The sequence below is a fragment of the Pelmatolapia mariae genome, linkage group LG14, assembly GCF_036321145.2.
Source record: "Pelmatolapia mariae isolate MD_Pm_ZW linkage group LG14, Pm_UMD_F_2, whole genome shotgun sequence".
In the NCBI taxonomy this organism is placed as follows: Eukaryota; Metazoa; Chordata; class Actinopteri; order Cichliformes; family Cichlidae; genus Pelmatolapia; species Pelmatolapia mariae.
The window spans coordinates 34377018-34392023 of NC_086239.1; the positions used below are offsets into that span (position 1 = coordinate 34377018).

General features: G+C 40.6%; 4 protein-coding genes and 1 pseudogene across 4 annotated transcripts in view; 4 read left to right on the forward strand and 1 right to left on the reverse strand.

The window, feature by feature from the left end:
• Window positions 1–1003: 1003 nt before the first annotated feature.
• Window positions 1004–1636, forward strand: LOC134641350 (claudin-4-like; annotated as a pseudogene).
• A 2215-nt stretch (window positions 1637–3851) lies between these two features.
• Window positions 3852–4487, forward strand: cldnj (claudin j). Its single transcript, XM_063493292.1, has one exon. It carries the CDS (start codon window positions 3852–3854, stop codon window positions 4485–4487), a length of 636 nt encoding a protein of 211 aa, XP_063349362.1.
• A 2362-nt stretch (window positions 4488–6849) lies between these two features.
• LOC134641601 (claudin-4-like) lies at window positions 6850–9003 on the forward strand. Its single transcript, XM_063494082.1, has one exon. The coding sequence runs from the start codon at window positions 6990–6992 to the stop codon at window positions 7674–7676; it is 687 nt and encodes a 228-aa protein (XP_063350152.1). The 5' UTR covers window positions 6850–6989; the 3' UTR covers window positions 7677–9003.
• Window positions 9004–9117: 114 nt separating this feature from the next.
• Window positions 9118–12138, reverse strand: sbds (SBDS ribosome maturation factor). The gene is made up of 5 exons (XM_063494081.1): window positions 11918–12138; window positions 11617–11746; window positions 11326–11526; window positions 9870–10034; window positions 9118–9668 (listed from the first exon to the last, which is right to left on the reverse strand). Exons 1-5 carry the CDS (start codon window positions 12043–12045, stop codon window positions 9543–9545), a joined length of 750 nt encoding a protein of 249 aa, XP_063350151.1. The 5' UTR covers window positions 12046–12138; the 3' UTR covers window positions 9118–9542.
• Window positions 12139–13243: 1105 nt separating this feature from the next.
• The window catches only part of tyw1 (tRNA-yW synthesizing protein 1 homolog (S. cerevisiae)), a 56119-nt gene continuing 54356 nt past the window's right edge, over window positions 13244–15006 (forward strand). Inside the window, exons 1-4 of the mRNA XM_063493699.1 lie at window positions 13244–13375; window positions 13645–13760; window positions 13896–14033; window positions 14663–14764. Coding sequence (XP_063349769.1) covers window positions 13312–13375; window positions 13645–13760; window positions 13896–14033; window positions 14663–14764 — 420 coding nt within the window. The 5' untranslated portion in view covers window positions 13244–13311. The remainder of the gene's footprint in view (window positions 13376–13644; window positions 13761–13895; window positions 14034–14662; window positions 14765–15006) is intronic.

Here is a 15006-nt window from a genome sequence, read left to right on the forward strand (position 1 = left end):
CAAACAGCCAGTATATTGAGTCCAGATGTAAACAATTGCCTTGATCAAGGGCACAGTGACAGGAGAATTAAATTAACACATGGGACATTTTGACAAAAAGACAAAAAATAAGAAAAACAAAATCTTATCAACATTTCAAAATGTCAAACAAACTGAAATACTGATGCAGTGTCTCATTTCCTAGAGAAACGTGTGTGAGAACAGACAAGCTTTGGCACCGTTCATCTAAGGTTTTGGATCATTAGGACACATTTTAAATAACAAAATAGAGTTCTGTCTAATTAACATCCAATATTGATTAATTTAAAAGTAATTTATCCAAACCTTCATCAGTGACATTGTGAATCAAGCTAGATACAGGATCACTTCACAACAAAGCTGAAGTTTTCTTAGACCCCAGACATAATGGAGAAGACAAATATATATATTTATAAAACCAATAAAGACAATTTTTCATATGGGGGTTACAAATAATATATACTGAAAATGAAAACACGCTTGACAACATGAGAGCAAAGCAGGCAGAAACAATGAGCCCCTCCCTGTTTCCGGAAGCTTTTACTCAGTACTTGGATGTTTGTGTTTGGTTCCTTTTACGGTAGTTCTCACTATGACCACATTTCGCCATGACAGCACATACACTTCGACACACACTGACTCACAAAGCGAAATCAATACAACCTGCTCTATTGCGGCTGAAAATCTGTTTACAGAGTTTACAGATTTGGAGTTTACATATCGCACCTTTATCCTTTGTTTTTGTTGAAAAAATGTATTTTGTTTTGGTTTTTGATGTTCAGAACATGAGGAAAGCATTCAGTTACCAAAGTCCTTGTCCTTCTGAAAAATGATAGAAGCCTGAATGTTTAATATTCCTAAACACAAAGAATCCAGCATAGCCAGTCTTCTCTGTCAGGGCTTCTGAGTCCACAATAGCTTCGCTTTTATACCTCCTTTTATTAGATTTCATACACACTTTAGTGACATTCAGAGTGAGAAGACAATGGCTTCTATGGGGTTGGAGATGGCAGGCTGTGCCCTTGATCTTTTTTGGTTGGATTGGTTTATTTGGTGCTCTTTGTCTGCACCAGTCCCATGTGGAGGGTCACAGCGTTCATGGACAGCAACATTGTAACTTTGCAGGTCATGTGGGAGGGCATCTGGATGAGCTGCATGCATACATGTATGTCTACGACTCCTTGCTGGCTTTAAGCCCAGACCTCCAAAGTTCCCGTGCTCTGGTGGTAGTTTCCATCATCATAGGTATTGCAGGGCTCCTCGCAGCTTCTGCTGGAGGGAAATGTACTAACTTCATTCCAGAGGAGAGAGCCAAAGTGAGGGCCTCAGTGACAGGTGGTGTGCTGCTGATCATCATTGGTCTACTCTGCATTATTGATATTTCCTGGACTGCCAGCATCACCATAAGGGACTTTTACAAACCCATGGTAGTAGATGCCTAGAAAAGAGAGCTTGGTGCTTCCCTTTACATTGGCTGGGAGACTACTGATCTCAGGAGGGGGGCTCTGTTGTGTCAACTGCCCTCCTAAGAAAGATAATGCTCCATCTGTGAAGTACGTCTTAAACAAGTCTGTAGGAAACAACACAGAGATCTCTGACACCAAAGACATACATTTGAATATTCTGATGGGAATATCGAATAAACAAACGGCTGTTGTGAAACATAAAGAAAAAGCACATGCACACAGACAACATGCAATAAAGGAAATCTGTTCATTGCATTTGTTCTCAAGAGGGAATCAGTTTTAGCTTCCTAGAGGCTTCCTATCTGATATTACTTTACTTCCTGTATTAAACATGTTTACGTGGACAGTTTATAGTATCAAAATTGTATAATGTATTTTATTATATTTATATATATATATATATCAATCACCTGATTCTAATATTATATATATATATATATATATATATATATATAGTTATTATTTTTATTATTAAAAATAATAATAATAATAATAATAATAATAATAATTCTGCTTCTGTGTTTGTTTCCTCTGATGATATTTGTTTACATACTTTTGAAAAAGGGGCCTGGGAGTGATGTGAAAAAAACACGGAGAGAACCTGTTTGTCCGGTACTTACCAGTAATGACTACTCAAGTAACAAAAAATGGTGACTCAGGGACCAACAACGCTGTTGGCTGATGAGTTTAGTAACCCATGACTTACACTCAGTGGTTTCATTCATCACTCTGTGTCATGCTGCGTTTGCTCAGCACTGCAAAAATTCAAAGGTGTTATCTAAAAGGGTGTAAACCTGTTTCCGTGTGTTGAAACTGGTGCCACTGTGTGTATTTCTCTTCTCAGAATAAAAAATAACTTTGAATTGATTTTCCTTTAAAATGCTTATGCTGTTTGTTCTCAGCCCCACCTGTCTAAAAGGAGTGTTTTCTCATGTTATCAGGCTGCTGATCTGACAGTGGGCGGGGTCGAATCACTAGATGTTCAGGAAGTGTGTGAATAGCAAATGATGGTCAAAACAACACACCCTCTCACTGCTGTTGCTATCTTTCTCTGTTGTTTATGGTCACAGCCCACCCCCCGAATGGCACTTTCCGGTTATATGGATACAGCGGAGGAATAAAGATAGCTATTAGTATCAATAGATTTTATTATCAGTTTACTAACAGACTCAATGCAGTGTGGGGCGCTAACAGCTCATTGTTTAACATTAAAGAAAATACAGTTGTAAATGTGTGCACCACAGATTAAAAAAAAAAAAGATCAAAAAGGTGATATCAGTTTCTCCAACATCCCATAAAGATTCCGATCGAATTAAATTTTATACTAACTCAATTTTACTTATATAGCGCAAACTCGCAACAGCAGTTGCTTGAAGTTTCTGTATATTGTAAGGCAAAAACACTGTAACCCCCTAGATGAAGGAGAAACTCCCTTGAAACAGGAAGGGAGAACAGCAGAACCAGGCTCAGGGTGGGGCATCAATCAGGTGTGACTGGTTTGGGGCAAGGGGAAAGAAAGAGAGCAGACGTAGCGCATTTTGTTTTTTAAATAAGGTTATTACTAATTCAGCAGTGACAACTCGAACTCTGAACCTGTTCATTGTGAAACAGCTATTTATAAGATGATAGATTATAGCCTACTTTGTCCAAGAAACAGTCTGTCGACTGTAATCATCTTAACAGATGTAAAAGAAGCGTAAAAACTTCGTTCATCTTTAGTGAAATACTGCCATCTAGTGGACTGTGAACCAGAAGGCCAGAAAACCCCAAAATGATTTTCGGATAAAAGACACAGGAAACCTTGCAAGCTTGTTTTTGCCAGTAGAAAATGAATAACTTAACAATTACGTATTTTTTGTTATACAAAAGAGCTTTTTTTGCCTTAATTTAAAAAATTCTCTCAAAATTCCGAGTCAGCTATCTCAGAATCTTGACTTACTAACTCAAATGTTTGAGAAAATAACTTGAAATTTAAACAAAAAATTAAGCAGAAACTTTGAGACAATAAACTAACATTTACGCTAAAGAAGAAGTGGGCTTGTCTTTCTTTTTCTGACTTTTTTTTCAGCTTACAATTTCAGTTTTAAATAAAACTTTTTTGTTGTTAAATTTTATGATGGTAATTTGCACTGCAATATCTGACTTACATGTGTATGTAAGCATCTATCAGCAACTATACTTTTGTGTACTATACTTCATATTTCTTCAGTTTCCAAATAGTTATAATTTAAATTTAAAAGCTGTATCTATATGATGATCCTTATCTACACGAGTACATGTTGCATGACAGAATGTTGCAAACATCTATTCCAAATAAAAATGAAGCTTCTCATTCTTGTCAACCTTCTGTGTTTCCTGCAGTTCTCCATGGGTCTGCAGGAGCTTGGCATCAGCCTGTCAATGACCGGTGTCGCTGGGACCATTCTGATCTGTGCTCTGCCCATGTGGAAGGTGACAGCATTCATTGGCACTCATCTGGTGGTTATGCAGGTGTTCTGGGAGGGTTTGTGGATGACCTGTGTCAGTGAATACACAGGTCAGATGCAGTGTAAGCTCTACGATGCTCTTCTGGACCTGTCTCCAGACCTCCAAGCAGCCCGTGGCCTTATTTGCATCAGCCTGGTTTTGGGATGTCTGGCGTTCCTTATCTTTCTTCTGGGGGCGCGCTGCACCAACTGCCTGGGCCACCCACAAATCAAAGCTAGGGTGGTGCTGAGCTCTGGAGCAGTCTTCTGCCTGGCAGCTCTCACTTCTATAGTTCCTGTTTCTTGGACAGCCAACTCCATCATCAGGGATTTCCACAACCCTCGAGTCCCTGAGGTGCTGAAGAGAGAGCTCGGAGCAGCCATATACATAGGTTTTGTGACATCTGGGTTGTTGTTCTGTGGGGGAGCCATTTTGTGCACAAGCTCTCCACCGCATAGAGACAGGTTCCCCTCTAGTGGGTACACACTGGCCAAGACACCCACACGTAGCAGTTACGCCATCAAGAACTATGTGTGAAGATAAGATTGAAGACTGAACACACATGTCAGGGTGCGTCTCAGTGAATAAAATAAACCAACATGTTACCACTTTAGAATAAATACCTTGAACTTGCAGTCTTGAACTCTTTGGATAAAACCTATTAGCCATTTAATAATTCAAAGATGGAAGCAATTTTTAAGATGACCATATATTCTGGCAGTAAAGTAAAATAATTAGATAATTTATATCTTAGTATCAAATCATACATGTTTGATCATATGGAAATCAACTTTAAAAGTATGAAAAATTTACTCAGTAGTTTGTTTGAACCACATAAATCTTTTATTTTTTTCTAAATATTTTGACGTGGCGCACCAGTAGAGGTAATACATTTGCTTCACTCCTCACTCCTTACCCAACTCTCACCTCTACCTCAAAGAAGGTGTCTGTTGAATCTGGCTTAGGTGTCAGAGTTGGCCAATGACTGCTCAGAAGGTCAGTGGGTCAGTCCCAGGCTTGTCCAGTCTGCATGCATTGTACTGTGTGGCTACAAAATAGTGAACATTCCTATTTCTTATGTGTCTGTTTTGTGTAGCAGTCTGATGTCTATAAGTTGTAAATTTAACTTTGTTAGAGACACACAAAAAAACAATCAAGAGAAAAACTCTTGAAAGTTGCCATTCAGTGAGAAAAAACACATATTTTTGTAGTTGTATCCAGTTCTGGAGTACTGCTGATTGTGAGAGTGCTATCAGTCCCCACATTCAGTTAGTGATTGTGACCATAATTGCGCAGAATGAACACATATTTCACACCCATCAAACCACTCAGAAACCTCTCTTGAGCTATGGATGGGAGCATCATTGTCATCCTATAAAAGACCTATCCCATCAGAACAGAAATGTTTATCCAGCACTCACCTGACAGTGTTAATTATGCCTTGCTAGTAACAGCCCCCCCTCCCACCTTGGCCTTCAGAATTGCCTTAATTATTCATGGCATAGATTCAACAAGGTGCTGGAAAAATCGCTCTTAGATTTTGAATGTGTTGATAAAACATCATTACACAGTTGCTGCAGATTTGTCAGCTGCACATCATCGATAGCAGCCTCCTGTTCCACTGTTTCCCAAAGGTGCTCTATTGGATTGAGATCTGGTGACTGTGGAGTACAGTGAACTTATTGTACCCAAAATAATCAAAAAATGAACTTGTTTCTTGAAGCTTTATGACAGGGGACATTATTCTGCTGAAAGCAGCTATCAGAAGATGGGTATATTGTGGTCATACAGGGACAGAGATTGACAGCAATAGTACTGAGACAGGCTGAGGCATTTAATCAATGATCAGCTGTTATGAAGGGGCCCAGCGTGTGCCAAGAAAATATCCTCCACACCACTACACTACCACTCGAATACTGAAGCATATTCAGTATTCAGGCAGAATGGATCCATGTTTTCATGTTTACGCTACTCTCTGACCCTGTCAAAGTCGGTCTAAATTACACTCCTCAGAAAAGTTTAACTCTGGTGAGCTTTTGCAACTTGTAACCTCGTTTTCCTGTTCTTAGCTGATAGGAATAACACTCTCCAGGACAGGTCCTCTGCTGTTGTAGCCCATCTGCTTCAAGGTTTGACATATTTTACAGTTTCCCAGATGCTCTTCTGCATTCCTTGGCTGTAACGAGTTGTTATTTGAGTTACTGCTGCCTCCCTATCAGCTCGAAGGAGTCTTTGCCTCTGACCTCTGACATCACAAGGCAGAGCAACACACTACTGCTCACTGGATATCTTCTCTTTTACAGATCATTCTCTGTAAACCCTGAAGATGACTGTGTGTGAAAATCCCAGTAGATTAGAAGTTTCTGAAATATTTACACCAGCCTGTCCGTCACCAACAACCATGACATGTTCAAAGTAATTGTAAAAGTAATTGTGTTTTCAGCGTAATGTGCATGCGTTCGTGTAGTTTAGTCTGAAGTTTTTGTGAACTTAAACAGAGAATGTTTTCCACGCTGAAAGCTTTTGTGATTGTGACTTGTTTCTTAGTATTCAGAATAAAGACTGCAGAGTAACCGTGCGTTATTTGAATCAATATTTTGCTGTCACTGTTCTTATTGCCACAGAGATTTAGTAACCTGTTGGGAGAAATCTCAGAATATGCAAGAATTTGTGGCTCTTTAGATCAAATTACTTCCCAGAAACACAGGCCAGTGGCTAAAACATGAGCACACAGTAGAAGCTTTGTTTTCCCCTCTGCTGAGCAACTGTGAGAAAGCGATTGTTTTGAAACCATGGCAGGGCAAACAGGGATTTCCCTCCTCCACCCAGCTGTAGACACGCGGTGCCTTCTTTTCAAGAATACCAAAGAACTTGTTTCCCCTCTCTGAACACGGTATGCAAAACAAGCAGGCGCACAAGCAAATGATCTCTGCCTCACACATGCACATGCACGTTAAAATAACACCCCACCCCCCTGTGCCCTGCAGCCAGCTGTTTCTGGTTACACAGGCAGGTCTGCAGTGAAGAGGAGGACCCGGCATGAAGCAGAAGCTGGAGCAGAAGCTGGAGCTCGCTGCCCTCGGCCTCGGCGCCATCGGGTGGCTATGTGCCATTCTCACACGCTGCCTAGCCTTGTGGAAAGTAAGCGGCACCGTGGAAAACACCACAGCTACTCTCCCTGCCTACTGGGACGGGGTGTGGTTGGAATGGGATCATTGGGATTTGGCCCACGATGGCAGCCTGCATTGCTCCTTTTACCGGTCTCTCATGTCTCTTTCTGGAAGTTTTCGGACGTGGAGAGCCCTGATTTTGGCAGCCATTGGTGCTGGGGCTTTTGCTTCAGTGATCGCAACAGTGGGGATGGTGTGGTTCCCTCAGCGAGGCCAGATCAAAGTGTTTTCTGGTAGTCTCTTTGTTTTGTCAGGGATCATACTGTTGGTTCCCATAGCTTGGACGTGCCACCACACCAGTCAGCCACTGGAGGGCGCTGTAAGTCTACAAAGGGACTGGGGACCTGCTCTCTACCTTGGATGGATCTCTTTTGGCTTGATGCTTGCCGGTGGGGTGTTTCTTACCACCAGATGCCCAACTGCTCAGAGGCAGGAGGAGCAGACTTCAGACAGCAGGTACCCAAATCTAGAGGAGGAGGCCAGTCACCCACTGAGCAGGATCAACAGGACTACGTTCACACACAGCCAGTACGAACGCAGAGCAGAGCCTGTCTGAGAGGACTGTGATGCAATATTTAACTGAGCGTGAGGGATTAAACTGGAAAATCAGCAAATAGCTGAAGACAACTTGTGGCTGCAGGTTAGGTAATGATGCACTGGTTTAAAAGTAATGAACACAGCACTGGAAAGTCATTTATCATGGGGCTAGTTTTACTGATAGGGATGTGGGCAGGACTTTAACTTTGCATGTTGCTTTGCAGTGTTTTCACCTCCAGTGAAGATAGCAAACTGTTCATAATGCAGTACTGTTATACAGTTTCAATTACTTTCAAGTGATACTTTTGTGTGTCTGTTGCATTACTTGATGAAATTACCAATTCTGACAGATAATAATGATCCCAAAACTTATTGTACAAATACATTTTACTGAGTAAATAAAGCAATAAAACTTTACATGGACTGAACTGTTGGACACAGAAAAACACTGAACAAAAGCACTGCAAATTATTTAGAAAAATGTTTTAATAAAGTTGTTTGACTTTTTTTCTTTTAACTAGTTATGCCACTGAGCAGTTGAAGAGGTGTGAGGGGCAATTTAAAAATCATATAACCATCAGTTTTTCAGTCTTTTGAAAATATTTGATGGAAATAAAGCCAGAGTCTCTGAATAGATGAATATTTGTGGCCCAGTGGCGAATAAGACCATAAACGTACTCATCCTACTCATGCAATAAGCAGTGAGAAACAAGCATCAATTACAGTCTTCTAGAAGAACGCCAGCATCTGGATATCATTGCACGGTTTAAAGTTTACCAGCACCACATCAGGTGCTACAACCTCACCCAGCATCACCCAGCAGGAGTGCATACGAGAGCTCAAACGTGTGACGCTGCTGGACAGGAAAAAGTCTGCGTTATATCGGATTAAGCTGATGTGCCAAAAGCACAGATTATAATCCAACAAGCAGAAGTGAACCGTTTCCTGTGTGTGCTGCACGTGAGAAAGGAAAACTGTGGAAAATATCCTCATTCTGAATTTGACAGTCTCTGATATTCATGTGTGAACGAGGATCTGATTTCTCAGCTGCATTTCTTTTGTTTGATTTCTGATTAAAAAACAACAACAGTTGCATCACTCTTTGGGCTGCATCTCACTTTTAATTTATAGTTTCTTCTACTAATGATATTTACAAATGCTGTATTGTCACTTTTCTGAACACCTTTAAGATAAACAGGATATTCCATGGAATTCTGTACATCATTTTTTTTCTTAAAGAATAAAACGGAAGTGAATTTACCATTACCCTGTGCTGGTTTACTATCCATCCTCTTAATTGCTTTACCAATTCTGGGTCTTGGGGGCCTGGAGCCCCTCCCAGCTGTCATTAGGTAAAAGGCAACAGGAACCCCGTTGCTGTGAGTAGACAGTGCGAACCACTGCACCACTGCGCTGCCTCTGCAAAGCAGCGTATATGAAAAAAATCCCCCAAGAGATAATATTTTGTATAGTGTTTATTACAGACCAAACTTATTATAATAAAATAGAATTTACCAGGTTAAAGAAATTATCCACAGATAATAGGATGGGATACTGAGCGCGACTACATGGCACACGACTTTGTGTAGACGTTCTGCTAAATTAGTAATCGACTTAAAAAAAGTGAATAAATAAAAGAGAAAACATCAGAAATAATCACCGACTTTAAAGTTCAGGCATAAATTCTCAAACCTGCTTTCAAAATATATTCCACTCAGCAAATCATAACTTCTTTCAGTCAAATTAATCCTTACAGGATGAAAGTGGCTGAAATTGTGATAAATCAGACCATAAACATAGATTTTTTTTCATGAGTTTGCAGTCTGTGTGCCCTAATGAAGCGTGTTAGTGTGGATAAGGTGCAGAGTTCTGACGGGCAGGGTTACTATAGCTTCTCATCTCCCTCCTCCACATCCTTGAGACTGAGAACCTCCAGAGAGCCTCGGCCTTTAGTCTCACAGCGGATCAGCTCATCGATCTCCCTGAAGCAGCCGGGATCCACCAGACAAACCTGACAGACGCACACCCAAGAAAAATAATGAGTAAATAAAGGGATAATAATATTGACTTTACATTATAATATGGTAAGAGACAAAATTTCAGTTTAAAAAACACAAAGCTGATCTGCAGAGCTTCATGTAATTGTTCATATTATTGAATGAAAGTAGAGATTATTCAGTCACAACCACAAATATCATTAAACGCCGCTCACCATTTCCAGCTCCTCATCAAAATCCTCACTCTCCACGACCTGCAGGAGTGGTTTCAGCTTCTCCTTCAGCCTCTTGGCCTCTTTGGCCGGCAGCACCAACCGCAGCCTCATGTGGGCTCTCTGGATCTCCATGCTCTCCTTCAGCTGCCGAATCACTTCCAGGGCCTGAAAACAACAGCACACATCTGTTTATCAAGGATGTAAAAAAGTATCATCATTCACTGCAGACAAGGCCTGAAATACACAGATTATAACTGCTACAACTTCCACACCAACAAACTGAAGTCAGAGGGGCAGGGTATGTGTGATCACCGAGCTTCAAACATTTAGTTGTTCTTTGTTTACTTGTCACCGGCAAAAGACTTTGAATTCACTCTCATCTATTTATTTGTTTTAGACACAAAACTCAAACTACTGAAAAAATATGAAGGTTCCTGGTTTGAACTTTCTAGTGGGGTCTGCTTGTTCTTCCTGTATCTGTGTGGGTTTTCTCCAAGTGCTCCAGATTCATCTCGTAGTCTTTGGACTATCAGAGGAACTGGTGATTTAAAATTGGCAGTAGGTGGATATGAGAGCCTGAGGTTGTCTCTCTGTGTTAGCCAGGATGACCTCATGCCCTAGTGCTATGGGGTAGACGCCAGCCACCTCTCTCAAGACCCTTATATATAACCAGTTTTTAAAAAAATTGATGGATGAATTAGAATTTTTTAAATATATTTAACATTATTTTTAATGGCTTTACAGGAAAATACACCCATTCGTGCACTATTTTGCATCTGAAGTTGCTGTTGGCTCCATGCTAAGCCTCCAGTTCCTTCTGGGAGATCCTGAGGTGCTCTCAGGCCAGATAAGAAACTTAAGCTCTGCAGCAGGTTCTGCATCCACCACAGGGTCTCCAATCAGCTGGACATACCCAGAAAACCTCCAAATAGAGGTGCCCAGCAGGCCTGAGATGACCAAACCATCTAAACTGGCTCTTTTGACATGAATGAGCAGCACCTCTACTCTGAGATCTCCAGATATCTGCTTAAAGGGCTTTGAGTGCTCAGGTAAAGTAGAAAGATGCTAAATAAGAACCAGTCCATTTACCATCTACGCCCTGACTCCAACTCTGACTCTAAGAATTACTAATACATAAAAAAATTTATTGTATATGTATTGGAAAACATTTATTAATTAAGGATCAGCTGAGTATAGTCAGTATTATTCTGCCTACCAGTATGATTATTATTATTATTATTTTTTCATGTATATGGTTTCCAAATATCTGCGATGTCCTTGATTACTAATCAGTATCTGGCAGTAATACCTGCCATGTATTAAAAAAAAAAAAAAAAACAAAGTCAGCTGGGACAGACTCCAGCCTCTCCTCAAGCCTGAGATGGATATAAAGAACATGGATGGAAAACTGCTGTGTTTCAACACAAGAAAGGGAAACACATGGTATCCTCCTCACCTGCTGCTTTGTGCTCTTGTTGGGCTTGACAGAGTAGTGGATGTCCTTCATGGCCCGCTCAATCAGACTGACTGTGTATGGCCTCTTGGTTTCAGGGTTGACGCACTTCTCTGCCACAATAGTAGCTATATCCCGGAACATGGTCTCCAACTGAGTCTGCCTCTCTTTGTCTGACACCTGGAGCTCTCCTTTGGCCAAGATCTTCAGGAGAAAAAACAAAACAAACAAGCCCACATGCAGTAAATGACATAGCTTATGCTTACAATGTTTACGTATGGGGATGTTTTATACCTGTTTACAGATTTCTGTAAGGTCGTCAGTCCCAAAAGCTTTGGTCAAGTCATCCTTCTTCGCCACCTGGCCTTTGGAAACGTTGACGAAAACAGAGTGCGTCTGCAAAACCTCGTCCAGGTCCTTCTCTCTGCAATGAAAACATGACGTTTTTGGCTGACTTAGCCTGTAACGACCATCCAGAGGATTTAAAGTGACAGAGAAATGAATTTAATACTGATGATAATCAAAGTTTCCTCTAGCAACAACGAAGTAAAACAGCAGTCAGGCACAGGAGGCGTTAAAATCTCCTGGTACTCACGCTCCTGATCTCCAGCTCATAACTTTGTTCTTGTAACAGGCGATTTCAAATCGCTTCCCGCCTTTCTTCATCCTCACCACCGCTACGTTGGTCAGCCGAATTTGATTCGTTGGCGTAAATATCGACATATTTGCGATTACCACAAACAGTCGCGAAGCAAGCGCCGCTGATAAGAAACGTACGCTGTCACAACACCACCCGTATTCTCCGAGTGTATCCTAAATGGCTGTTCGGTATGAAACTGTGACTTCGAACATCAGTTCCGAGTCAGTTTTGTTTCCTTGGTTGTTATTCGTTTAATAAGTTAAATAAATACATATATGCATAAATAAATATATATTTATGAAATTTAACTTTTCAAACTGTTATTATTTTCGAAATAAAACGCCACATAAATCGGGCACTGTTAGATTAATGGTTGCAGAGTTATGAGATAACATCATATTTAATTGTCTGACAGCACAATCGATTATTATTTATTGTTACTGACAGCGTTAAGTATTAAAAACGTTTTGAACTACGTGTAAGTCTTATTTTGAAACGAATAATCGGACGTGCTTAATGCCACTGTCATACCTGCATTAATGCTAGTTTGACGAATTTCTATGTGCAGTTCGCCGCTGTGACCACTGGAGGGCAGAAAATATACAATGTGTCCGTTTCAATTTAAAGCCACCTGCAGTTCTTTACTCTTACATTATCATATTTTTTTCTGCACGTTAGTGATTTAGCCTAATAATAGTTGTCATATTATCATGGAAGTTAACACAACTACCAGAAAACAGCTTACAGCTTTTCTCAAGCTTCAGTTTTGTAATTAATTTGAACGTTAGCATATTTTAATGGGTCTATTGCAGTTCCTCTATATGACCACAAGAGGGCCACCTACAAAAACGACTAGGGGTATTTGTAACCGAGCTAGCTTACCAGAGTGCTCAAGTGCAGTTATTAGTTCAATTTCAATTGACATTGCATTCATTTTATTTTTAATGTCCGGATCCCCTCATCTGGCGTCAGTTTACAAAATGTTAAAAGGAATTAAAATAAAAATGACAAATTAAAAATCCTTCTGGAAACAACACAACCGAAATCAAAATAGACATAGTGTAATAGAACCACTTCCGCTATAGACTTTCAAAATAAAGCATACCGAGACCTACAAGTATAGGCATGAATGAGTAAAATATTAAAAATTAAATCCAAGAAGATGAATTTTATCGCTTAATTTAACTTCAGCTGCTTTTTAAAAAGTCTGAATGTCCATAAGCAAACAAACTCAAACCGTTGGACGATCCGAACTCAACTTCCCAGCATTCATATCGGCAAACAATATGGTTGCGCAGAGCTTCGGGTGCTGAGGACTGTGTGCTTTAAAGTAGTTACTATTTGCAGCAATGCCAACTTTTATCGTATTTATATTGCTTTTGGCCTCCAGCGTGTCTGCCTCGGATTCAAAAGGTGAGTTTGTTTTAAATATTTAAAGCAAATGAAAACTCTCTTCAAGCTGTGTTTTGGCTAAAGGAGGGTAGCATTACTAGCTAGCATGCGTTGCTCGCCAGTCCCCCGACTTTTATTTTTCGCAGGTAGCTTCAGGTTGGGATTTAATTCTGTTTTGTCGTTGCATGTGGTCAGCTGTGGTTTGGCAGAAACATATATGATGTGGCTGTTTTCTTCATCAAAGCAGTTCAGGATCTGAGGACTCAGTTTGATGTGTTTTCTCCCTCCAGTCTCTCGGGATGCCCGCAGTCCCACTGAGAGCTATTTCATGTGGTTATGGCACAGCAGATTGTACCTGTACTCAGCTGCTGCGCTTGTTTTTGGGCTCTGGTTCTTACTGAAGAAGGTGAGGCACTTACTCATACCTTACTCTAATTTGTGTATGTGTTTTAGTCTCTAAACGGTCTCTGCAGTGCTTCGTAAGGTCTCGCTGTCTTGACCTGAAGCCCCTCCATTTATCTCTGCACTGATCTGCTTTCAGAAAAGCGTTTCTAAAGATGCCAGCAAAGAGAAGAACGACAAAGCCGACAAAGCTGCGAAGAAGAACGACAGAGAGACCAAGGAGGTTCATGTGTCAGGAGTCAAAATCTTCTATGGCTCACAAACCGGGACTGCAAAGGTACAAAAGTTGTTTCTGGCAAATTTAAAGTGACCAGATGAGAGCAGAGAAAATATGAGACACAGAGAAAGCCACTGATCAGAAACCTCCTGTTGGTTTTCCAGCCTGTCTCTTTTGTCACAGCGTGCCACTGTGTTGTATTCTAGCTCTGTAGACAGACATAAGCAAAGCATGCAAACCCCTTTACCCTTTCAAAAATAAAAAAAAAATAAAAAAAATAGTAGTTATAATTACTCTACAGATCATTGACAACCTGAATCACTACACTGATTAACAGTTTCTGTATCGAGGCTCATGTGTAACTTTCTGCAATAACAATTCATTACCCTTGTGCATATTTTTGCTCTAGCGTGGTAAAGTTACTGCGTTTTAATGCATCAGTAGCACTCCTCATCTCACAAAGCACAGTGGTAGTAAAGCTTTCTGTTGCATACAGCAATGCTAAGCTAAATTTCATCAATCAGTTCCTGAGTCAAAAACTCTGAGCACTAATTTTACACACATGTAATCCAGCACATTAAACACAACTCAAATTTAAATCGATAATATTTTGAAAAGTACTCAGCACGTGGTAATTTAGTCTTTTCTGACATCTTAAAAGCACCATCTGAGACTCTCCATATGTTCAGGGCTTTGCGAACGAGCTGTCAGAGGAGGTGAACGCTTTGGGTTTACCAGCCGAGGTGATTGACATGAAGGACTACGATCCAGATGATCAGCTTGCTGATGAGGTAAGCCAACCAAAAGCAGAAGATGCTTTTCAGTTTCATATTAGACTGCTTTATACTGTAAGGTAGAGACCCTGTACTGTTTCACCCTGGGAGCAAACACTTTGTGGACTCTTTCACAGTCTCAGGGAGATGCTAGGTGTCTGCCAAGTCCTGTTGGGGAGTAAGGGGAAAGTATAGACAGAGAAGGTTAGCATAGAGATGGCAAACAACACACAAGTGACATAGTTGGCTGGTTGATGGAC

Coding starts and splice junctions, on each gene's coding strand:
- cldnj (XM_063493292.1), top strand. CDS start 3,852: ATGGGTCTGCAGGAGCTTGGCATCAGCCTGTCAATGACCGGTGTCGCT.
- LOC134641601 (XM_063494082.1), top strand. CDS start 6,990: ATGAAGCAGAAGCTGGAGCAGAAGCTGGAGCTCGCTGCCCTCGGCCTC.
- sbds (XM_063494081.1), bottom strand. CDS start 12,045: ATGTCGATATTTACGCCAACGAATCAAATTCGGCTGACCAACGTAGCG. Junction 11,527..11,616: donor TTACAGAAATCTGTAAACAG/GTATAAAACATC, acceptor TTTCTCCTGAAG/ATCTTGGCCAAAGGAGAGCT. Junction 10,035..11,325: donor ACAAGAGCACAAAGCAGCAG/GTGAGGAGGATA, acceptor TGTTGTTTTCAG/GCCCTGGAAGTGATTCGGCA.